Source organism: Sitodiplosis mosellana, unplaced genomic scaffold (genome assembly GCF_009176505.1).
Source record: "Sitodiplosis mosellana isolate CC-2019 unplaced genomic scaffold, AAFC_SMos_1.0 Smas_scaffold_6072, whole genome shotgun sequence".
NCBI lineage: Eukaryota > Metazoa > Arthropoda > Insecta > Diptera > Cecidomyiidae > Sitodiplosis > Sitodiplosis mosellana.
Genome location: NW_022601313.1, coordinates 1 through 25,114, shown reverse-complemented (window position 1 = coordinate 25,114; position 25,114 = coordinate 1). Strand labels below are relative to the sequence as shown.

Here is a 25,114-nt window from a genome sequence, read left to right as displayed (position 1 = left end):
AACCCGAATAAAAACGTGCGTTCTCGTGTGACCGAGGAATTTTGTAGCAAATTGAATCCTACTTCCATCCGCGGCTACCATGACTTCGGAGGAAACCCCGATGGCGAATGCACTTACCTCACGTGGATGGAAATGTACTACGTATTCACTGCGCCAATCAAAAACCCGTTCAATTTCACTGATCGCCAGCTCCTCACCTATGCCAAAAAAATGAAGCTCTTTGTATGAAACCTCACCCATTCAATCGTTTTTTTTTGCCAGAATGCGCCGGCCATCTTTATTTCATTTCTTAAGTATTTTTTATTTCAAAACAATCGAAAAAATAGTTAATTGTTGAATATTGGCCATTGCCGGTGCAAATTTACATATTACCATTCAAGTACTTTTTCCGTGGGTTTTCACGCTATGCACTAATTCTACTTAGCATATATGTTTTTGTATTTTTTCTTATTCATTGATTTGGATAGTTTAAAAAAAAATGAAAATATTTTAATGAAAAGTAAACAAAAAAGGGTTTTTGTTGATTTGATCATTCACTTACGGCTGATCATCCATCGCATTATCGTCGCTAATCAAAATTTCCATCATCGTTGGGTCCATGTTGTGGTTTGTGTTGTGTAACCGTGGCGCCGCTTGGTTTCTGTAAACCAGATCAACATTCTCTATACCTTCTATGGCCATAGAATCGCTAAGAAACGGGTCGCGATTGTTCCGCAGTGGTTGGTTATCGTCATCGTCGTCGCTGCTTACGTCGCTGTGGTTGATTTCCATTTCATTTTCACTGTCATCTAAATACTCAATGTCTTCGTATTCTATCTCGTCATCGTCGTCGTCGTCGTCTTCGCTGCTTACGTCACTACTTACGTCGCTACTTATATCGCTGTATGCGGCATTATCGTAGGCGTGGTATACATGTACACGCGGCCATCCTTGATTTGAATTGGCATCATTGCTTTCTTCTTCATTCGAGCTTGCTTCACTGCTGTCACTGTTATCAATCTCGCTACCGTGACTATTCAGCCGGATTCGCGCACTACCATTTATTGTCGACGTTATTTGGGTCGACTGCACTGGTGGAAAAAGCCAGAAATTGTTGTCAAAAGGAGCGAAATGAAAATTCGGGTAATTTGGGTGTACGGTGCTATCAACGGTCGACGAAATTATATTATATTGTACTCTCGCTGAAACTGAATATGGGCGATAGACAGCCGGTGGTATTGAACGATCGCTCGACGATGTAGATTCAAAGCGCGCCTCACTTGGCGATGACATTTTTTTTTATTTCGGTCGGCGTTGGCGTAGATAATAAAATGGCAGAATAATTTAAATAAAACCGCAACAAAAACTGGAATCTGACTTGGTAAAAATTTTGTGTGATTATGATAAAATAAAATATTAGGTCGAATTACGAGCTGTTCTTCATTTGGCGGAATGAATCAAACTGATTTGGTCGCGATTTTTTTTCACACCATTTTTTGTATACACTTTTTTCATACTCTTGCTGGACTTCGTACGCACTTGCGTTTGCATCTAGAACCAAAACGGGCACATCATAGTATTCTTTCTGTATAAGCCATTTTTCATGTAAATCATGAATTTGATTAATGTAATCAAAATCAACCTTGCTTTCCTCAGATCTTCCTCTATTGTTTACCCGATTGAACGCATGATTCGGCTCGACTCTCAAGTAAATAATCAGATCTGGCTTGATGGCAAAACGTTCGATCGTAAAATCGTACCACTTTTGGAGAATGTCGTATTCTGCTTTCTCGATTTGTTTATTTTGCATTAATAATTCAATGAAAATATTTTTTGCGCTCAATATCGATCTCTCCATTATTTTGATTTTTTTTTCCGTCGATTTCAAATGGTTTTCAAGCATGAGTAGATGTACGTATGACTGAAATGGAAATGCCCATTTTTCAGCTTCTTTGTAGGCCAATTCCAATAAATTGATTCCGTTGAGGTTTTGGAATAATTCAACCGGTTCCGGGATGACTTCAACATCTTCGCTCTGTTCGAAATATTGCAAAAACGTACTTTTGCCCGCGCCGATGTTGCCCTCAACAAGAATTGTGTATGGTGTCTTTCCGAACGACATGATTCATATAAAGTAAACGCACGATTTATTCTGAAATTGAAACTGATGTTTATTTTTTCAAATTTTTTTTATGAAGCACTACTTATACTTGAGACACAACGCAATTGAAACTGAGCTACTGTAATAAAGTTTACTTGACTTAAATACACTTTCGATGTAAACATTCTCTATAGAATTTTTGCTTATATAGGCAAGTTGATGCCCATTGCTATTTTCAGTGGCCAGTTTTTGCTTACGAATTTTTTCAAACCGCGCTCTCTATGCTCGCTGACATATCAGCTATGATTTCTTCGAAAACTACTGCATCAATATTTAGGCTTAATAAATAAAGAATGAACCAGTCACCTACTTTGCATTCGGCCAGTAATTTCACAACATTGTGTAAGCGCGTACATCGTAAACGAGACTTGAGCATCATCTTTCGGACCAATGAACATGACAAAATGAATGCTTCGAGCACTAATGAAATAGTGGTTAAAATCGTTAGTATGATGAACCAATACCACAGGAATACATAGATCTTTTCGTTGATAATGTTCAGTGGCAAAATGTATAGGCTATCGAAATTTTGCAAGCTCCCCGATGGTCCATATGAACTAAATGTACATTTGGCAACTTTTGGAAATACACGCGCCATTGGATCGACGCGTATTTCTGGTTCTAGGCTTGTGAATTTCAGCACCTCAAATCCATAAGTAGAAAATTCACCATCCAAAAAGTAGTCCATAAAGTAGAGCTGGCTGATAATGTTGATGAAATTCAGTACTTCACAAAAGAAAAATTTGGCCATATAGCCATTATGATGGCCCATATTCAATTTGAAGTAGTTGATGATGATTTTCTTTCTTTCTTCTTTGTTATCTTCGGGTACGACCAGTGAATTTAAGTTATGCACGAGCATTTTAATGCGGTTTTCTTCCCAACTCTTCCATAAGAATCTTGGCATGTAGAAGAGTATGGCTTGAAAGAAAAGAACAAAGCAAACCCATTGATAATATTTGTGGAATTTTATTTCACTAGCACCATCACGGCTACCAACGCCTGGTTGAATGATGTCGCGACCAATTACGCCATTCAAACGTTCCGGCACTGTATATGTACCGTAAATCCAACAGTAGGAATTCATTGCGTGAGATGGAACATTTTCAGTGATACAATCAATTGGGTTGCCAATATACTGATTTGATGTCGCAAACAATGAGCATGTAATCAAAATAATTACAGTTGCTTTGTAATGCAGACGAAAAATAGTATTGTCAATGCAGACGCGATCGAGTTTCAGAAGCTCCTTAACTGACTTGTATATTTCCAACATTTTATCGAATGTTTCGATCACCGTTGATCAAACTGAACTGACTAAATCACAAACAAAAACGAACGTATTTATCTCTGCATTGCTTCTTATATAGTGCGTCTTGAAGCGGTCATCATTTCGCGACGCATTTTTATCATTCCGGCATTGGAATTTACAATATTCATGAAAAACTCCCAAGAATGTGAGCATTGTTTCGATTGTTACACGCGATAATTTTTCTGCACACACGACGCTTTTTTGTTATATAAAGGGCGACTGTAAATGCTAGATAGATCATACAGCTTTCGCAGTCAGTGAGAACGGTTTAAAATCAACTAGACCAAAAGTTATTGTTGAAATCACTCTGATTTTTTCTGTCGCATTATTCATTTGCTTTTGTTTTTTTTTGAAAAGTATTGTGAAAAAAGGAAGTGAAATAACACGATGTCCGCGGCAAATTTTTTGAACAAAATCGGCAAAGCCTCAGCCAAATCGGGCTACTTAAATTTTGATTCATTAGAGCACGGAACACCGTATAAAGTGCTTTCATTTTCTACGTACGAGAGCAATGCATTTGACAAAGAAAGAACCTGTGTTTGCGTAAACATCAAAGATGGTTACCTCATTCTTCCCGAGAGGTACGATGCTTGCTACAATCGTCTGAAATCTATGGACAAGGGTAACCTGTACATTATTTACAACGGTCGCTTGGGAAAAAACAATCGTCTCGACATTGATTTTGAAGAACGCGATGATGAAGACGACGATGACGCCGAAAACAACGGCAACGGCAACGGCAACGGAAAAGGCAAAGGCGGGGGCAAGAGGAAAAACAACAAGAACAACAATGGCGCCAGGAACAAGAAACAACGCACGGATTAAACGGCCATGGTGCTGGTCCAGCACTGCTGGCGATTAAGTATTTATTCTGAAAAAGAAGTTCTTTTGTCATATTCATTTCGAATTCAAATAAAGAAATACCCATATTTTCGTTTTCTTACAAAAATTGCGTTTTTCATTTCAATTTTATTTAATAAAAACTGAATGTTGGCATGATACATTGAATATGTTCTACACAATTATGTGCGTGTGTACTCTAAACTTGGCTAAATGAGATTTTTTTCATTTTATTATATTTAACAATTTCATAGTTCCACCAATAGCTCTTACACTAGAAAAAACATTAAGAGAAAAAGTCAATGAAAAAAGAAATGCGACTGAACTGCTTAATATTTTTTGAGTTTGAGAATTGACCCATTGTTATCGGTCAGCTGAGCAAATGCTCCTTCGATACGGACAATTTCATAGCTCGCATAACGTGATTCCTCGTTTTCAATGAATTTTTCGCATTCCATCGCATGTTTTGCCTCACGTTCTGCTTCTGGCACATCAGTATACAATAAATTTGCCAATACTGGAGGGTTCAAAATGTTGAACATCGTTTCGTGCCATTTCCGAAATGATACATCACCATAGTCATCTGGTCCCATGAATTTGGCCAAGAGTATGTCGCTCCATTCGGTTTCGGTCAATGCAATTTCGAATGTTTCAATCAACAGATTGCAAGCGTAGTCAATAACTTGTGGAGACCATGGCGTGAATTCACAAGTGTATGATTTCAAGGATGCCGTCTCTGTGAATATCTCAATCAGCATTGGAATGGAGATTAGCGGGCCCACCAAGAAGCCACCTTCGTGCACTTCATCAAGGAAATTGAGAAATTGATTGTTGAAGTTTTTCTTGTTTCGCGCGATTTTTTCATCTACACTTAGTGCATATGCGTCAATAAGGCCATCATCGCTTTCGACCGGATACGCATCATTTCGATACTGGCATATAGTACGTATCTTATTTTTCCAGTTATCGCAATCAACCACAATACTTGTGCCGAAAATATTCTAAGCGCAAGCGTGTGTTTCAATCCGGGCAACGAGTGAAGGAATAGAACTTTCACGGATAACGGTGTATTTGAGGGATTCCATCAGGTCACGAATCACTACGTCACGTGTCCATTGATCAGCCCATCCATCTTCAAGTGCAGTCGCGTAATGCATAATGATTTTACACAACTTTTCAATGCCAATCATGCATAAATCAGGGACCACTAGACGGCGATGTTTTTCAACGATGTCAACAATTTGATTGAACATTTTGTATAGTCTGGTTTGGTGTTCAATATATTGTGGTTCACGCTTACTGGTAGCGTTGTATGTACGCACTACATCGTTTATGCATTCAATCCATTTGTCAATGTTCATGACACAGTGGCTTCCATTTAGTTTTTCTTTTACCGCTTCACGTTTTAGTTTTTGGCAAAACGATGACAACAACATGTTACCCATTTTTTTCTTCCGCTTAAATCAAGTACTTGACTTTATGGTGAAAATTCAGTTGTCAAAAATCGGATGGATTTAGCGGGCCACTGGTACAACAAATATGTTCTTGCTAATGAAATTCACTTGAAATCGTTGTATTGATTGTCCGAGAAGAGTACTGTGCGGCTAACAAAAAAAAACAAACATCTGCGGTATGCCAATAATTTTGTGTGACTGGAATTTGAAATATGCTTTCCCAATGAAATTCACTTCAAATCGTTAGGTCGATCGCCCGACAAGACTACTGTGCGACTGAACAAACCTCTGCCGCATGCAAGCTGTATAAGAAAAAATGAAAGTGAAACTGCTTAAATGAACGCAAAACAAACGCAAGAACCGTCTTTCTTGTGCCCCATATAGAGACGCATATTTTTATTGATATCTTTTTTTTGTTTTGTTTACATGAAATAACTTAAACTATGCGCATCGTTCTAAATAGTCGCGATACCGCTTATACGGTGCGGTTTACAATATTTGAATACGGGTTGTATGTGACAATATTATCGTGCACGATCAAACAATATGCTGTTGTGCCACCTGGGATAATGCTCCTGGTTTCGAATTCGATTCGAATGTCGATGATGCTCTTTTTAAGCGTTTCATTTTGGTGAGAGCAATCGATTACAATTAATGGTGCAATTGTCCTGAATTCTTCAAATGACAACATCGGAGCAGAATAATATTGTGATCTGTCGTGATAGAATGATTCTTGAAAGCGAGCATACATTTCATATAATATGGCGTATTGATGATTTCCGAAATTTACATTCAAATTTTCATAGGGGTAACTTTCAGAGTTTAGGTATACTTTTAGTTCTGATAAGTCGCAATGATCGAAATGACTTTTGTTGGCGGTGATAACGTTGTTTTTTGCTGTTTGAAATGCAACCACAATAAATCTTGGTGTGTTGAGTTGTGAGCTGGCTTTCACACTCCAGATATGTTTGCTTGTAGTAGGAAGTACTGGATACTCGTATAGTTCCCAAGTGCGGTAGTTGAGTTGAAGCTGTTGCTTTTTGTTGATGATTTGCATCAATTTCAATTTTTCGGCGTCGGCGACGGTGACATGTGGGATACGCCACTGAATTTTATCAATGGCTATCGATGATATGTTGTTATCGCCAACAAAAACGTTCACATCCGAATTACTTCGTAGTAAAATCAATTCATGCTTGGCGTTCATTATAATGTTGCGGTAGTCCTCGGCAAAACCAAATATGCTTTTAAGCGGTATACAAAAATTGATGTATCCTGCAGTCGCTTTAGTATTTGAAAGCTTGTTCCAACTACTAATTTGCATGCGCGACATATCATTTGGCGAAAATGATATATATCCTTTTATGGTTGATGTTATACCAACGTTTTTGCAGATATCAATCGGAAAACCATTTAGTTCATATCGTATTTCATTGAAAAGGAATGCTGCGGCATTATTAACAAAGTCTGGCGGTACTCTATCGGCTGCCTGTGAGGTAGCGGCGTCAGGGGCATTAACAACAACACGTCCTTCTATATAAATGTAGCTTCTGTGCGGCAGAACGTATAAATCCTGATTTTGAATGACTATGCGTATTTCATCGTTGTGATTGAAAGAAGTTGTGTACGGAGTGTACGCGTGATCTTGGATACTTGTGATTCTGTCGTCGTATCCAATTGGACCGCGCAAATTCAAAGCTTCACTGGCCATTTCTTTCACAATTTACTTTTTCTTCACTTTAAAACCAAGTTGTTTCAAAAATATAATGTTCGCTTTTTTTAGTCGTCTCCCTCTAATGCTCTTAGAAGCTGTTGAGCCTTTGGTTCCACTTTCTACACTAAGTCGTTTTTGCGGCCGATGCGCACTTTTATAGGTTTTTACAAAATCAACGTAATTGTTGTTGTTGTTGTTGTTGTTGTTGTTGTTGTTGTTGTTGTAGATAATCATGATTGCTTTACTTATTCGATTTGCTCCGCAATAAAAAAATAAAATAAAATTCCAATATGTTGAATCATCAATGCTCTATGTGTGAAGCAAGTGGTTTCGTTTATTTTACTTTTTTGATGTGCAAACGAATTGTAATCGTTTCTCCGCGAAAATTAATAAGATTGTTCTCTTGATCGATGACTGAGAGATTTAGCGCGTGTACGTTCTTCACTGTGACTGGGAAGTAAATGACGTTTTGTGGCACTTCAACTATCTTATAACCAGGTGGAACTCTGGGTGAAAATTGGTGAATCGTATGCGATGGCCTATTGTTCAAATAAGCTCCAGTTATGATGTTGCATTCTACGCGAATGACATTAACTTTCAAAATATCTGCCGGAAGTTGCGAAATATGTATTTGATTGGGTTTCAAGGATTCATTATTCCTAAACCCTAAAAGCGCGCCAATTGAATTCGGTTTTGTAAGATCGATGGGCTGGCTACACATAATCTCACACTTTAATGTATTTTTGTTCGATTCTAATTCCAATTCCACGCGCTTTGGTGATAGAGCTTTCTTCAAATATTTCGATAGATTTTCCACTTCATATGATCCAATAGGTATTTGAATACACGATAACGGCATAATTTTTTTGGTTACTCCAACAGCTCTTTTCTTTCTGCGGCCAGTCTTTATTAGATCAACCGAATAGATTTTTTCATCATTATTGTTATTTTGTTCATCCACTGAATTTAAATATGCAATATCAATTGGCCCATGGTTGATGTCATTTTCATTTCGATTATTTTCAACGTTTCCATAACCAAAATGGAATAAATTGTTTGTTTCATCGACATTTGGAATTGAATTGAATGTTTGAAAATCAATCAATCCGCAAACATATTCGCCTTCGCTTAAATCAATAGTTGGGAAATAATCGGCTTGTAGCTGCGACGAATTGCCCGTTAATGTTAATGTTATCGACTCCATGATTAAAACACAAATGATTTACTGCATCGTGGCTACCGCATCTTTTATTTAATTTCATTCAGTTATAAAAAATGTTGAACAAAAACTTTAAGCATAAATGACCGCATATGAATGAATTGAAATTTTGTTGTCGTTCGTAATTGTAACGAATAGTACAACTATTGCCTATGTATTTTATGAATTCTTGGAAAGGCTGCAAATCGCCAAAGCTGTCATAATAGTAGCATATCTTATCCTTTTTGTTGACGTAATAGCTCACCCAATGTGTTCCGTCCCCTGTTTCAAGGTCTAAATTTACAACTCCGCATTCATAGTTTCTACATCGTTTGGGCAATTTATTTCTCATAAATACGCCACGAAAGTGTGGTAGATATTGCCCAAATTGAAGGATGTCGTAGTTGGTGAGAGGACGATTTATGCTATTGAGGAGCTTATTTACACGTTTTTTGGAATTGGCGACAGATACAAACCATATCCCTTTTTATAAGGCATTAAGTAGAGCCCGCCGCCCGTTTTTGCATTTTTGCCAATTGCAATCGCCTCCATGGTTTCGTTGTGGCGTTTTGCTTCCTTGATATTCTTCTTTGCATTATTTGCTGAAACAACAGCATTCGCCACACTCGCTGACCCACCCATCAACGCACCCAATGCCGAAAGCCCGGCAAAGATGGGAACAAGCGGCAGCACGCCGCCAATTTTTGGAACCGGAATTATTCGCGGTAAACCAGTCTGCATACTGTTCTTTGGAATTTTGTGGTTTTTAATTGCGGCCTTTTCTGCTCCAAGCGCTAATTGCGCAGCAGATGGAATAGTTTGGGGTTTTTTCTTCGCAATCTCACTCTTCGCTTCTTTCATTGCCCTTTGAAATACTTCTTTCAATGCCATTTTCTTTACACTTCTTTTCTTTGTTCTTGCTTTTTTTGCTTTCTTATCACTTACACGGCGAGATGCTTCACTTCTCTTCTTTTTCACATGACTTTTACCCGGTTTGATGTTCATTCCCATGCCTAATGTTCTTTTGGCCTTCATTAAGCCGGCTACACCAAGCGCCAACGCTCGTTCGTTAAAACTCGCGTCTTTTGATTTTACGCGCTTCCATGCCTTTTTTCCGAGAATTTTATCGGCAAGATGACGTTCAGAAAGTTTGTTTGTTTTTGAATAAGCAATATCGTGTTCCTTAGCTGCTTTATCTAACTCATTGATGCCGGCGTCGTTTCGGTTGAGCCGTTTTTCTAGCTTTGTCCCGGGCCCAAGGTAGTGATAGCCCGGCGCATGCAATTCAAACGGTAGATTATTTATCAATGCGTTGATCAAACCTTTTCCTGTCTTTTTCCGCAACTTTCGTTTAGGTTTTTTCAACTTTTTCCGATTTGTTGCCTTCATTTTTTGTTTATTCTTACCGGGAAACATAAATAAGTGTGTGTCGTTCAAAAGTTGAACAGTTACTGGTAGAAGTTTGATTGAGTCTGTTGATTTATAGTATAGCAAGGGCAAACAAAAATGGAAGATATTCGAGTGACAAAGCAACGTGTAAAAATACCAATAAACAATGTTGATATTCAAAATGAAAGCCAAAAAGGGAAAGTATTTCATAAGCACAGTGTATTGCTACCGAACAGCATTCGTTGTATAACATGCGGGCCATCGAACAGTGGGAAAACCAATGCCATAATAAGTCTGCTGGAAAGTCCAAATGGACTACGCTTTGAAAACGTTTATGTATATGCAAAATCACTATTTCAACCTAAATATGTGTACCTGAAAAACCTGTTGTCGTCAATTAAAGGCATTGGTTGCTACATGTTTTCATCAAACGATAGTGTAATTCCATTAGCAAATGTCAAACCAAACTCAATATTTATTTTCGATGACGTCATTTGTGACAAACAAGACAACATAAGAGAATATTTTTGCATGGGTCGGCACAAAAGTGTTGATTGTTTTTATTTGAGCCAAAGCTATGCCCACATTCCAAAACATTTAATCCGCGAAAATGCCAATTTTCTTGTACTCTTTAAACAAGACGAAATGAATTTAAAGCACATCTACAATGACTTTAATATCTCAATCGACATGCCATTCGAAACATTTAAATCGATATGCGCGAAATTTTGGAGCGAGCGATATGGATTTTTAGTTATAGACGTTGATCGCCCGACAAACGATGGGAAATATCGAATGCAATTCGACAGTTTCATTTCTATTTGCTCAAATGAAAACAAATAAATAAAGCATGACCTAGAAAATTTCGTTTAGTCTGTTCATTTGCTTTGGAATGTTTACATGTATGCACTTGGTGTTTGTCTATAAACGTAAATAAAATGAGGAAAAAACACAGCAGTAGCAGCGGCAGCCGCAACGTAAAGGCACAACCGCAAAGTGAACAATTGAAAAGGTCAATAATTAAAACCAGAAACATAATACGAAAAAAATTCCGTGATTTACACAATCGGAAATTGGCGGTGAATCAAGAGATCACCGAAACATATCAACCCATAATTGAACCGCTTGAAACCATTGCTAAGCGCGAAAAAGGGCTACCACAGGAAAAAGGAGAAAATGTTACATCGGCCAAGGTGGAAAAAAAAGAAAGACCAGATGGTGGATATTTTCGGCCACCTGATTCGATTTTTAAAACAGCTATAGCAGCACATCGTACTAATCTGTTCGATATTTCGCACGGCAGTTCAAGCGCTCGATCAAACTTGCACAACATTAGCGGTATTAGTCCGCTGGCTGACGCTGAAGCTAGCGCCGAAGAGGAACTAGAAGAACGAATCATCAAAACAGTGCAAAGTCCACATAAATCACCACATATTGATAGTACGTATGGTTTCAAGTATAACAACGGACGACTCTTATTGGGCAGAGAGACTGTACTCACTAAAAACACGCCAAATGGTATAGCATACAGCATAAGGAACAAAAATTTCTTAGCAACACCGGGTTTAACCGAACTTTTACTCTCAAAAAACCCGAAAATGTATAAAGAAGAAGATTTGCAAACATATAAGGAGATGTTGCAGCGCACTAGTGCTCACAAAAAGAACTATAAAAAAAATGGGCAAATAAACCGCTCTCATTCATCAGTGAAATATAACAAAGTCATTTCACACTTATTTCCCGAAGAAAAGAAAGGAAAAGGTGTCAATGGAACAACAATCAAGCAACGCCCACAAATAAAATATAAAGTTGTTAATAAGAAGAAGGCAAACGGCATTAATTACACATATTGGGATGATCCAAATGAACTTGTTGATCGTTTGCGTTTGTTGACAGCGTCGCAGTCAGCCGGACACACTGGCCACGACAATGAAATAATTTCGATCATTGAAGAGCTTCGAGAAGCAAACATAATTAATTAAATATCCAAATCGAAATGCCCACAGTTTAGTTGGCTATCAGCATTCCATGGTTAAACATCAAAATGAAGGCAGGAAAAAGAGGGGGGCTGCAGCAGCAACAGTTGGTGGATGAATTGCATCATAGTGCCAGGAGAAATTTCCCCAGACGAAGTTATGTAATGCGCGGCATTGGTGATACTTTTCAAGCCGATCTAATAGAAATGATACCGTTTTCGAAGCAAAATCGTGGATACAAGTATATTCTGATGGTAATAGATGTCTTCAGCAAACGCGCGTGGGCTAGAGAATTGAAAAATAAAACTGGTGCCGAAGTAACAAGGGCCATGTCATCTATTTTTGAAGACGATCCGAAACATGTGCCACGCAACCTACATACTGACCAAGGAGTTGAGTTCTACAACCAACACTTTACTCGCCTAATGAAGAAGCATAGCATCAACCATTACTCAACATTCAGTAAAATGAAAGCATCAATTGTAGAACGCCTGAATAGAACAATTCTCCACAAGCTTTGGCGCCAATTCAATTTACAAGGCTCCCATAAGTGGTTGAACCTCATACAGCCAATCATGAAGACATACAATTCTACATTCCATCGCACAATAAAAATGCGACCGATCGATGTATCTCCAGAAAATGAGCAAAATTTGCTACAAACGGTTTATAAACGAAACCAAACTCTGACGGCATGTAAACAAAAGGCGAAATTCCACATTAATGACTATGTGCGCATAAGCAAATTCAAATCGCTATTCGAAAAGGGCTATACACCGAATTGGAGCACAGAAATATTTCGCATAGTTGAAATACTTCCAACTGAACCGATCACATACCGGCTAGTCGATTTAGACAACAAAGCAATCAAAGGCTGCTTCTATGAACATGAAATTCTTAAAACAGAGAAAACAGATATTTACTTAGTTGAAAAAATAATCAAACGAAAGGGGAAACAGATATTTGTAAAATGGTTGGGCTTTGATGATACGCATTCATCGTGGATAAATTCCGATGATTTAGTTTAAGCATAATATGGTTGAATAATGACTACAATAAAAATTCGAAGAAAATAAACAAAACTGACCTCTTTGCATTTTTCATTTTCTATATAATTTCAACTTCTCCGTATGGTTGATCTCAGTGCTAATAAAAACGTGGATCCAGTAAGATCTCGCCTGACTTATTTATTTTAAGCGGCAAAAAAATAAGGTAAACATGTCAATCGCAAGCGGAATCGAAATTATTGCAAAACAAAGCGCATTTAAAAAGCGCTTACGATCATACACGTATAAAAATGTTGATTACATCGATTTACTGGCATTTTTGAAAGAATGTCAACGAATTTTTGTTCAACAAACGAAAAGGCTGTTAAATGAAATCCCAAATATGAAATCGCATTTGATTTTGGAAGCCAAATTCAAGCGGCTGATATGTGAAGATGGTGAGAATGAAAATGACGACACCGAACAAATTTCAGCGTTCTATTTACAAAGTAAACAGCAAGACATATCACTAACAACAAATCTGGAAAATTGGTTCAAAACGAATGTTTTTGATGTTGTGACGACCAAAGTTGAAGAACTTCAGGAAAACGGCTCTGGGTGGGCTCTTCATGAAATTATCGGTTTGGATGTAAATTACAACAAATTAGTACGGTTTAGTGGAAGCTCTTACTTGGAAACGCCGAAATCGATAAGAAATAAGAGAGCAGTTATAAATGTCAAAAATTATGATAATCAGTGTTTTAAATGGGCCATCCTCTCAGCGTTACATCCGGCAAAAAACAATACTGATCGCCTATCGAACTATGAACGTTTTAAAAATGAATTAAAATTTGACGGAATCATGTTTCCGGTGAAATTGAATGACATTTGTCTTTTCGAGCAGTTGAATCCAGGAATTTCGGTCAACGTATACATCATGCAAAGAGAATATTCAGTTTTCGCCGAACGCAAAGTGAATGTAATTGTTCCGGTGCGCTTGGCTCAAAATGTGCAGAAAAATCACGTTAATTTACTTTTGTTATGTGAACAACTCGAAGATGAAAACGACAACGACGATGATGAACCAATGTACACTATCGACATCAAAGAGTTCCTTGATGAACTCACTTGTACACATTATGTATGGATAAAAAATTTAAGCGCTTTGATTCAAGGTCAGATTGGGAAAAACAATAATAAAAAATACATTTGCGATCGTTGCTTGCACTACTTCTATTCCAACCAGAAATTACAAGAACACATACAGCAGTGCTGTTTACAAAATGAAACCAAAATAACTTTACCAGATGTCGATCACCGTTGGATTCGCTTTAAGAACTACAAAAATAAAATTGCAGTTCCATTTATTATTTATGCGGATATTGAATCTTTGTTGGTACCAATAACGTACGGTAGAGATAGCAACGAAGACGGCGCCTTCAAAAAGAGGCTACCAAAAGGTGCAACGCATAGTCATATACCAAACAGCATTGGTTGCTATTTACATTCATTAAATGAGCCTGATCTATCCCACTATAAATGTTTTTCCGGTAAAATGTGTATCGATCAATTCATTTTTTACCTTGAACACCTAATGGAAAGCATTATATGGCCGAAAATTCATGGAAATAAACGCATGATGTTGACTCCCCAAGAGCAAAAAGATTTCAATGCGGCTTCTGTTTGTCACATTTGCAATGAACATTTCAATAACGAAAACAATAACAAAAAAGTGCGTGACCATTGCCATTTGACGGGCGTGTACCGAGGGGCCGCGCACTCAAAATGTAATATGAAATATCAAGTGTCGAAATCGGTGCCTGTCGTTTTCCACAATTTAGACTACGACTCACATTTTTTGATCGAGAAATTGGCCAACCTTATCGAAGGACGTATATCAATCATACCGAAAAACTGTGAACACTACCTTGCTTTTACAAAAGATTTGGACAATTTTGACAATGATGATGATGACGCCAATGGGGACAGCGCCAACTATCGCGATAAACCACGGTTAAGATTCATCGATTCTTATCGTTTTTTACAGTGCTCTTTAGCTGAACTCGCTAAATCCTTACCATCGGACAAATTAAACATCACTCGAAAAGAATGGAGCAATTTGTGTGAGAAGGATTTCAATTTAGTAACGATGAAAGGTATATACCCCTACTCTTATATGAATTCATGGGAAAGTCTGCAAGAAACGCAATTACCGCCTATAGAATCATTTTATGATGAACTTAAAGATAACAATATAAGCAAAAAGGAATATGCGCACGCAAAAAAAGTATGGAAAACGTTCAACATTCAAACGCTGCAAGAGTACACTGAAATATATCTCAAGACCGATGTTCTGTTGCTGGCCGATATATTTGAGAATTTTCGTTACAACTGCATCAAACTTTATGAATTGGATCCTGCGCATTACTTCACATTACCAGGCTATTCATGGGATTGTATGTTAAAGTATACGCGGGCTGAAATCGAACTCTTCACAGATATTGATCAATTAATGTTCGCGGAGCGTGGATTGAGAGGTGGCATTTGCCAATGCTCGCATCGATATGCTAAAGCGAACCATAAATTTATGGTGGATGATTACGACACTGAAAAACCATCCAACTACCTGATGTATTTTGATGTGAACAACCTTTATGGGTGGGCAATGTCTCAACCTCTGCCCATTTCGAACTATTCTTGGTATGAAAACAATGATGAACTTAATGACACCGATGGAATTGAATGCAAAATTAGGAACACTCCAGATGATGCGGATTTTGGGTATTTTTTAGAAGTGGATTTAGAGTATCCATCTGAATTGCACAACCTACACAATGACTACCCATTCTGTGCTGAACACATGGAAGTTGGCGATTGCAAGGAAACAAAACTAGTTTTAACTCTTCGAAACAAAACCAACTATGTTATACACTTTCGTATGTTAAAACTAGCGCTAAAGCATGGATTAAAACTAGCGAAAGTGCATCGAATTCTGGAATTTAAGCAATCAAAATGGCTAAATGACTACATTGCGCTAAACACAAAAGAGCGCGCTAAAAGCAAGACCGAGTTCGAGAAAAACCTCTACAAATTGATCAATAATGCGATTTATGGAAAATCAATGGAAAATGTCCGAAACCGACAGAACGTTGTACTGGTAAATCGTTGGGAAGGCCGTTATGGATTGCAAGCCCGCATTGCCAATCCTCTCTTTAAACGTAATGTGATTTTTAATGAAAATTTGGTCGCGTGTGAACTGTATCAAGCCAATGTTTATATGACAAAACCCATGATCATAGGCGCGGCAATACTTGAAATATCAAAATGCAGAATGTATGAATTCCATTATGATTTTATTTTAAAGGAATTTGATCATCACAAGTGTAAAATCTTGTACACCGACACGGATTCATACGTTTACAGCTTTGCGTGCGATGATATTTATGATTGGATGCGCAATCATCCAGATCAATTCGATACCAGCGGATTTCCTGAAAATAATCCGTACAATATCAAACTTTTGAATAAAAAAGTTGTAGGATTAATGAAGGACGAATTCTCTGGTAAAATTGTTGACGAGTTTGTGGGTTTAAGAGCAAAAATGTATGCAATAAAAACGCGTAATGGGAAGGGAAAGAAAAAGAAATACATGATTGACAAAAAGGGGAAGGGCGTCAAGAAATATGTCTTGAAAAAGCACATTACATTCAAAGATTTTAAAAAATGTGTGCACCAGAACATCATATTGAAAAAGCATCAAAATTGTATTCGATCTTCTTTGCACGATGTATACAATATCACCAACGAAAAAAAAGTGCTGGACCCCTTTGATGACAAGAGATTTATCATACCAGGCACATTCCAAACTTTGGCATGGGGACATTATGATATAAATAAATATTGAATCAACTGAATGGAATAAACAATATAACTTAGCCGACTAAGGAAATACAACGAATATAAGAATGTTGGTTTTCGAGGTGATGATTTAGTATTACGCGACCGCTGAAGTGACCAACAATAGCCGCAATATGGACACAAGTGAAATGAAAGTTGACGCCAGACAAGAAACAGAACAAATGGAAGTTGAAACGAGTGTGTGTAGTGACAATTTTGTGCTCATCGATGTGCAAGGCTTCAGAAACCGTCACCGCTTCATTTGCAAAGAATTTTCGCTGATTGATGGTGATTACAATTATCATGCCATCGTAAAGTCCCCATACAGTTTTAATAAACTGAATGACTATTTTCAACGACAAGCAACGTGGGCAATCAACTACTACCATGGTCTGAAATACGATTGCGGGGACGTGAATATTGTTGAAATAATTTCCAAAATATATCCAAAAATAATGAAGAAAAAAATCATCGTAAAACATCCCTGGAAAATAATTTGGCTTCAGTACATATTCCGCAACTGCGGAAAACTTGATTGTATTTGCATTGATGATCTTGGATTTGATATGACACGACCCAATGAAGAAGTGTATGAAATCTGCGACTACCACAATGAAACATTTGGCTGGAAAAAATGTTCCTGTGCGATGTCCAATACCTTGGAAATGAAAGATATGATAGATAAAAACTGCCACAAAATATCAGTCTGGTTTCAGCAACAAAACGATCAACATTAAATTTTTTGAAAGTGCTAAATAATGTTCCGAAAAGATATCAAATATAAAAAATTGCGCGAATCGCCATCGCCGCCGCGCCAACCGCCAGAAGTGCCGAAACGAAACGTAATACAAAAGCCACCAGAACTACCACCCAAGCCAAAACCAAAAGAAGAGAAAAATTTGATTGATTTTACATCGAAGTGAAGAAAAGAAGAAGCTATGGCACTCGCCACAAAAAAGTGAATTTTTCAAATAAACTGAGTTCATTTATAATTTATATTGTATCAGAAATGAATAGAAAATAAAAACAAAGAATTCGAAATAAAGTCAAACCTTTTTTATTTCAAGACATTCTTCACACATATTTCAGATTCTCAAGATTCCTCATCACACGAATCGGTTGTGACGAATATTATCGATGCACGCATACGCGCCTGGTTCACATGCAGCGGCAAGCGCGCGCGACTCACTCGCGGCTCGCGGCTCACATGGACACTGTCCGTGTGACGGACCCGCGCGCACCCACACACACACCTAGGCTAGGTCACACGGACACTGTGCGTGTGATTGGCCTGCGTATAACACACGCACACATATACTGGCCTCACACCGACACTGTACGTGTGACACTAACACATAGATGATCTCAAAGTAACATAGTATACACTACTTATATCTTAGAATACGCCCATTATTTTCGAGAAAAAATAACTTTTTACCAAGATACTTCTAAAGATGTCAACGGACAAGCACCTCGTCCGTCCGTCCGTCCGTCCGTCCAGGGCTCTTGAATTTTTGTTTGTCCGTCCGTCCGTCCGATCAACGCTGAACGGACGGACAAGAAAATTACGTTTTGTCCGTGTCCGTCGAAAAATTTTCATTGATTTTTGACGTGAAAATAGGTTTGAGCTGTGTCAAATGGGAAGCTAATTACAAATCAGTTACTAAAATTTTTTTTTTGTATTTTTTGCGTCAAAAAACTTTTTGTCCGTTCGTCCGTCCGTCCGTCCGCCAGAGATTTTGTTGTCCATCCGTTCAGGATCCTCAGAAATTTAGTTGTCCGTCCGTCCGTCCGTTCAGCGTTGATCGGACGGACGGATGGACAAAACAATTTCTAGTGGCTCTGAATGGACGGATGGACGGACAAAAAAAATTTCAAGAGCCCTGGACGGACGGACGGACGGTCTAAAAAGACGGACAGTCCGTCCGTTTGACACCTTTAGATACTTGACGAAAAAATGTATATTCGAGGAATTTTCTGAACCAAAGTTGATTTTTCTAGAGTTTGCTGTTGAAGACTAAAAACTTTTTTTTCTTATAGAATTATTAATTAAATGCACTCAAATACAATGCTGTGTGCGCTCAGCTTCAGAAGGAAGCTGATTTGAGTTCCAGCAAGGTTTTTATGGAAGCCGCATTTCCTCAAGCTTCCGTTGCAACATATAGCGGTTGTTAGTCGCTGGAGTTATTTACATTCTTCTTTTATGTATTTTAAATATTTTTCTTTCTTCGGGAGGACTGCCTCTCCTTAAAATGAATCAAAACCATCTGCAGATCTTCTCTGGGCTTTTTCTTTGGTTTCAGAAATTCTGGTGTCAATTGATATGTTTTATGCTCCTTCGAATCAAAACCATCTGCAGATTGTGTCATCCGAAAATGACACAATTTCGTCTTTTAAGAACTCATCAGTACAGCTTTGTTGTTTTTTTTTCTTTTCTTATTTTTTAATACAGTGGAACCTCGGAAATTAGAAGGTGTTTGTACTTCGGGTACTTCTAATTTCTGAATTCTTCTAATTTCGGAGGCAATTTTTTTTGCATTAATTTTGCAGTTAAATGAACAAAATGACACTACAGTAACACCAGAACGAAATTCCCAAATAAAAATATAACTTTGAAACATACTTTTAACAAGATTCCAATATTTTTGATACTCTGCCTTAATAATTCTTTTCAATAATATTCCAATTGAATTAGAAGAATTATCAGACAAAACAATTCATTTATTTCGAGATGAAAGATTATAAAAACTATGGAGATGTATTTTTTTTCCATAAAAAAACGAATGTAAAGTAAATTTGGTGCAATCCGAATACAAAAAAACGAAATTTGTTCATTTTTGGACGAAAATCGAACATATTTCCAGAAGATTTTGAGTTCAATTTGCTTCAAATCACCAATGATTGTATATTTTAACGATGAAATGTTCCTAAAAATTTTCACTTTCAAATAGAATTCACATTAATATGTTTTGTTTCGAGATTTTGAAGCTGAGGTCCATAATTTTCGAAAAAAACCACAAATAGTGATTCAATGCCTTAGTTTCGTCAAGCAATTCCAATCAATACTTTGTTCCATTTAAAATTTTTCGTTCGATACAATAGCTGCATTGCATTAAATAAGCATTTAAAAAAGTACCTCTGAAATTAGAAGACAATCTTCTAATTTCAGAAGCAGCAATGGAACGGAAAATTCTCTTCTAATTTCGGAGGAATTCTAATTTCTGGATCTTCTAATTTCCGAGGTTCCACTGTATTATATTTTTTTTTTTTTCCATTTTCGATTTTTTAGTTTTTTTTGGTTTATGTTTTTCGTTTTGTTTTTTTTTTTTTGTAGGTTTTTTTCATTATTTATTGTTAAATTTTCAATATAAAAAGAAGATAATTTAATTAATTAGTTTTCGGAGGATATCCTCCACGTCAGGTTTTTTAACTTTTGTTTTACCATGAAACGGTCTCGTAACTACCCGCAGCTAATTCTTTATTCCTTACAGCTAATCTTTGTTCCATTTTGGGTTTGTCCATTACTTTCATGCTTCATTTATTGAAACTTAATTTTTCAAATTCGATATTTTGGCCGTCTTTATTGATATTTTGGATAATTGCTTGTAGGATCAAATCCGCTTGAGAATAAGATGTGTATGCTCCAAGTTTTTTAGATCACTTTCGAGGTAATCTGAATTATAACTATACTCGAACATGCTTTTAATTTCAATATCTACAGAATATTGAGAAAAGTATCCATTCAAATCATCAAGGTTCTTAGTCAGATCTTTGTCTACTTTTAGATTCGGATCAACGTAGTATCTTAAATGATTATCTAAATCAAATGTTTCCCAATCTAGGATCCAATTATTTCCGTTCTCCTTACCGTGCATGTATGAGTACACTATTATTTTTGAGCTCATATTGGTGTTCAATATTTTGGAAATCAGGTCATAGAAATGACCAATATTTATTGCCTTTGTGCTAGCATAAATGTATCTATTATTGTCCAGTGAGCACTTCTTCCAGGTTGATGTAAATTGGCCCGTTGTCTTGTCTCTTGTGCCGGTATTCTAACACCATTCCGCACATTTTGTTCGGAATTATTTCGAGCGATCAATTGTATTTTGGAAGGTGGGATCCAAACGTTATATATGGATTTGTCTGTTTTTCATTGATTGAACGTTTGGATCCCACTTTCCAAAATACAATTGATCGCTCAAAATAATTCCGAACAAAGTGTGCGGAATGGTGTTAGAATACCGGCATTGGTCTCTCCATTTGGGCCATTTTTTTAACCAACTTTCTTTTGTCTGTCGTTCTTTGCTTCTATTGTAGATGTTTCCTACCGTTCTTAAGCCGTAGCAAGGGATTCACGGAATATTGTTTGGTTTTCACGTTTTATAATCGCTTGGTAATTCGTATATGTAATAAAATTAGTTTTTGTTTAGTTTAGTTTGCTTTTGTATATCTCGTTCTCGCTTGTAGTTTAATCGCTTTGTTTTCGGTGGGGTATGGTACAACTTTTATGTCAATCCATTTAAATCCATACCCTCTCAGCAGTCGCTATAGAATATAATCATCGATTTAAAGTTTTTTATTAACCTGCTGAGGAGCGCTTCTTTAAAGCTCATATATTCTAATAGCAGCTAAAAAAAATTCCAGGAGAAAATCATCTCCAGCTCTTTGACGGGATGGATTCAATATTTGGGCAAAACAATTTAACACTCGCGAAAAAGAGGGAGAGAGTGTGGTCGACATTGGAATGTTTGCCCGTTCGGACGTCATCCGAAGAGGTACACATTTCCAATGAAGAGGTTACACTGACATCTGAATAACTTGCATCATCGATTAGTGAGTCCATATCTGATGAACTATCATCTACTTTCCCATCACTATCCTTGCTGTCAACGCTCTCGCCACTGTCGCTATCGTCGTTATGTACCTTCATATGGCCCTTTAGTGCTGACTGATTCTTAAATACCTTTTTTGGTACACACAAAAAGCAAGTGTCATTGCAATGTTTCTTATGGGCAAGATATTTCATACGGTCTATAAATCTTTCGAAGCACGTTTCGCATTCGATCTCTTCTTTCGCAGTTTTGCCCGACGATGTTGTCGGCTCATCTTTCGTTGGTTTCTTCAACATCTTACTTCACTTATTATCTTGTTATTTTCAAACCGTTTCCAAGCCTCACTTGGACAAGGGAATCACAGAAAATAACAATTTATATTGCTCAAATATAAGCGTAAATGCTTCTGGTAAATTCTTGATGGTATATCTGCAAATAATCTCTCTTTTAATCGCAGAAGGTAGTCTCGCTAGAAAGAGTCCGCGAAGATTGTGCCTCCATGGCTTTCGACTGTTCCAATCGTTCGGCATTTAAAACAGCTTCGATTTGGTGTTATTCGAAGCCTTGTTTATTTAGCACGCCCTAATTACTTGCACTACCGTCGCACTATATATAGATAAATGCGAATGCATTTATCCACATACACCTGTTAATGACTAGTAAAGAGAGAGAGAGAGAGAGCGAGCTTCATGACCTTCGTTCAGCCAGGTCAAGCCCTATCTCTTATTTTAAATAGAAACGGTGCAATTTTGACAAAAAGACTATAAATGCGTATTTCAACCAGGTTGAAGATGTCATATTGTTATTGCATTATACAATTTGAAATTGAAAAGTATAACTTTGCAAAGAGGCCGGAGTCGTATAGATCCCACATTACAAAGAAACAGTTAGAAATAAATATACCATTAGGACGGGCAAAATTGTTGGCTGTCCGTCTGAAAACTGTCCGTTTAAAGAATTTGTCCGTCCGTCCTGAAGATTTGTCCGTTGTCCGTCCTAAAAAAATTTTGTCCGTCCTAAATTTGTAAAAGGACGGACGAACGGACAAACGAGTGTCCGTTTGACACCTTTAGTAGGACCCTAGGGGCAAATGGCTATTTGTATAATTTGTTTAATGATATAGTTTATTTATTCATCAATGAGAATATCAAAGTCATTTCGTATGCATTTGCGGTATTTGAATTCTATTTGTGTACCTAAAATGAATTAGTACTCTATTTGTATGCATAGAATGTATCATTATACCGATAGCTTTAAGTACACAATCTGTCTTATCGACTCTCTTTCGTTGGCGGAATATCATGCTAATACTTTAGATAATGACATTTCTTTAAATCGTTCTGTGAACAATGAGCAAGAAGGTGAACATTTATAATATTTCCTGCAAATTTTCAAACATATTTACATTTTTTCTTCAAAATTAAATAAAAAAACAATTTGTCCATAGGCTAGAACAAATTTTGGTACAATTTTCAATTGTATTTGGACAACTCGTGCCCAGACTTCATAGTCAAAACATTGATTCGTGCCGGTTTTGATTCCACATTATCACTAGCAGAAATCGAAGAATCAGATATAGTCACCATCCAAAATTACGCGGCAGATAAATGCCAACATTTAATTCAACTTGATTTCGTGAATGGTGATTCAAAGTTCATGCCAGGTCACCGAAAATTGGTGTTTGCAATTTCAAAAAAAGCTAAACAGTATTTAGAAGAAAAATCATCTGCAAAAGACGGTCCAGAAAGTACAGTTTTGGAAGGAAGAAGAGAAGAAATAGAACTTCTTTCTCCGGATGAAATAAACGAATTGAAAGAAAATCTCATTATTAAACTAAATACAAGTGCTCGAATTAATGGTTTAAAAATTGAATTTACTGGAAACGAAATTAGTGTAATCGAACCGTATATCAGTAAAGCGCGTTCTGCAGCGACAAAGGCATCATATAAGTGTACGGTAAAGTGCTTGTTGCGTCCAAAGTCTGTTCGATGCACCCATAATGGTCATTGGCAAACAAGCAATTTAGACAAACATTTGAAAAAAGAAGCAAATCAATTGAAATCTTCATCGCAAGCCATACATGAAAACAGCAAAAACGCATCGGAATTAGAAGCGGTGTTGAAAAAGTGAAGAAGTCGAACGGAACAAAGTGACATTTTACTGTATTCCCACCTAAACATACCGCGCCATAATTTGACACTTCGCTTCGCTTTGAAACCTTGTCACACCAATCGACTTTTTTTTTGCATCGTCTGGTTTACTTGATGCGTTTTACTACTAGTTTTACTAAATCCACAAAATGTTTTTCGTCGCGTTTTTATTGAAACCAAAAGAAAAATGTGGTAATTCTACAAAATTGGGTATAAATTTTAAAAAAATTCTACAAAATTGACAATCAGTGGAAGAAATTTTGAACATTGCTATCAATCGGAATCAAACGTATCCGTGCTTCTACTCGAAACATCAATATGCATTGGATGGTCGCCCAAATGTTGACTACATTCCGAATTGGACAGATCTCGTGTCATCAAACGCAGTTTTTCCTGATCCTGGTTGCTATTACGCAAATTTGGTTGCTTACAAAGGTGGAATTAAAAACATAAATAATTTTTTCAAATTATGTAATTTTTATTTTGATTTAATTGCAGAGAGTTTCGACATGAAACGGTTGTTAGAGCAACCATTGCCTTCTGTTGTCGTTGCAAGCACCAGTAGTCTAGCCAGTAGCCATGCATTCTTGACAATGATTCGGATGAGGAAGAAAATTTCGTATCGAACGCAGCGTAGCTATTAAAACAAACAGCGTAGCTATTAAAGCTGAACCTAACATCCTTATCGAGATTTCACCATCAAGTCAAGACCATTTGACCAATTTCCTGGAATCTGCAAATCATCCAGCTTATAATGCTAATGTGAAAGAAAAGGCCAATTTACTGGAGGATGTTTTTGACGAAGATGTCATCATCTATGTCGATAAGTCTATTGGCTTTTGTAAGCCGTTCAACTCAAACACAGATAAACTCATGAGACGTGAAAACGACACGATCTCCGGAAATATTCCATTCATTGATAAGGTACTATTCATATAAAAAAGGCAATGTATATCCATATTTCAAATTTTATTTTTTCGTAAATTTTGAATAGGAAAATGGCCGAGCGTATGAGTTTATATTTATAAATAATTTTTTTTATAATTTATTTCGTTTTTTATACGAAAATATTTATCCCTAGGAAAATCGAAGGTATGATTCTGTATGCACTTTCCTCTTACCAAGTAAATCACTCTATAAAATTTTGTCAAGCAAAATGTGTATGACAATCTGCTCTGAAAAATGAACCATGTAAACAAAAAGATCAATAAAACTATACAATT

General features: G+C 37.0%; 3 protein-coding genes across 3 annotated transcripts; 1 reads left to right on the top strand and 2 right to left on the bottom strand.

Moving 5' to 3' along the window:
• Positions 1-2,345: 2,345 nt before the first annotated feature.
• LOC129573425 (innexin inx2-like) lies at positions 2,346-3,416 on the bottom strand. The gene has a single exon (XM_055453915.1). The coding sequence runs from the start codon at positions 3,414-3,416 to the stop codon at positions 2,346-2,348; it is 1,071 nt and encodes a 356-aa protein (XP_055309890.1).
• A 3,164-nt stretch (positions 3,417-6,580) lies between these two features.
• LOC129573424 (uncharacterized) lies at positions 6,581-7,457 on the bottom strand. The gene is made up of 2 exons (XM_055453914.1): positions 6,735-7,457; positions 6,581-6,643 (listed from the first exon to the last, which is right to left on the bottom strand). Exons 1-2 carry the CDS (start codon positions 7,455-7,457, stop codon positions 6,581-6,583), a joined length of 786 nt encoding a protein of 261 aa, XP_055309889.1.
• A 5,784-nt stretch (positions 7,458-13,241) lies between these two features.
• Positions 13,242-24,815, top strand: LOC129573423 (uncharacterized; the record flags this gene model as incomplete). The annotated part of the gene is made up of 3 exons (XM_055453913.1): positions 13,242-16,166; positions 16,374-16,572; positions 24,640-24,815. Coding segments are annotated over exons 1-3 (3,300 nt in total), but the record flags the coding sequence as incomplete, so codon positions are not given.
• Between the last annotated feature and the right edge of the window lie 299 nt (positions 24,816-25,114).

Excerpts from the sequence above, each read along its gene's own strand:
- LOC129573424 (XM_055453914.1), bottom strand. The coding sequence starts at position 7,457 with ATGGCCAGTGAAGCTTTGAATTTGCGCGGTCCAATTGGATACGACGAC. Across the intron at positions 6,644-6,734 it reads GGGAACTATACGAGTATCCA|CAAAAAACAACGTTATCACC; the intron begins GTACTTCCTACT and ends CATTTCAAACAG.
- LOC129573425 (XM_055453915.1), bottom strand. The coding sequence starts at position 3,416 with ATGTTGGAAATATACAAGTCAGTTAAGGAGCTTCTGAAACTCGATCGC.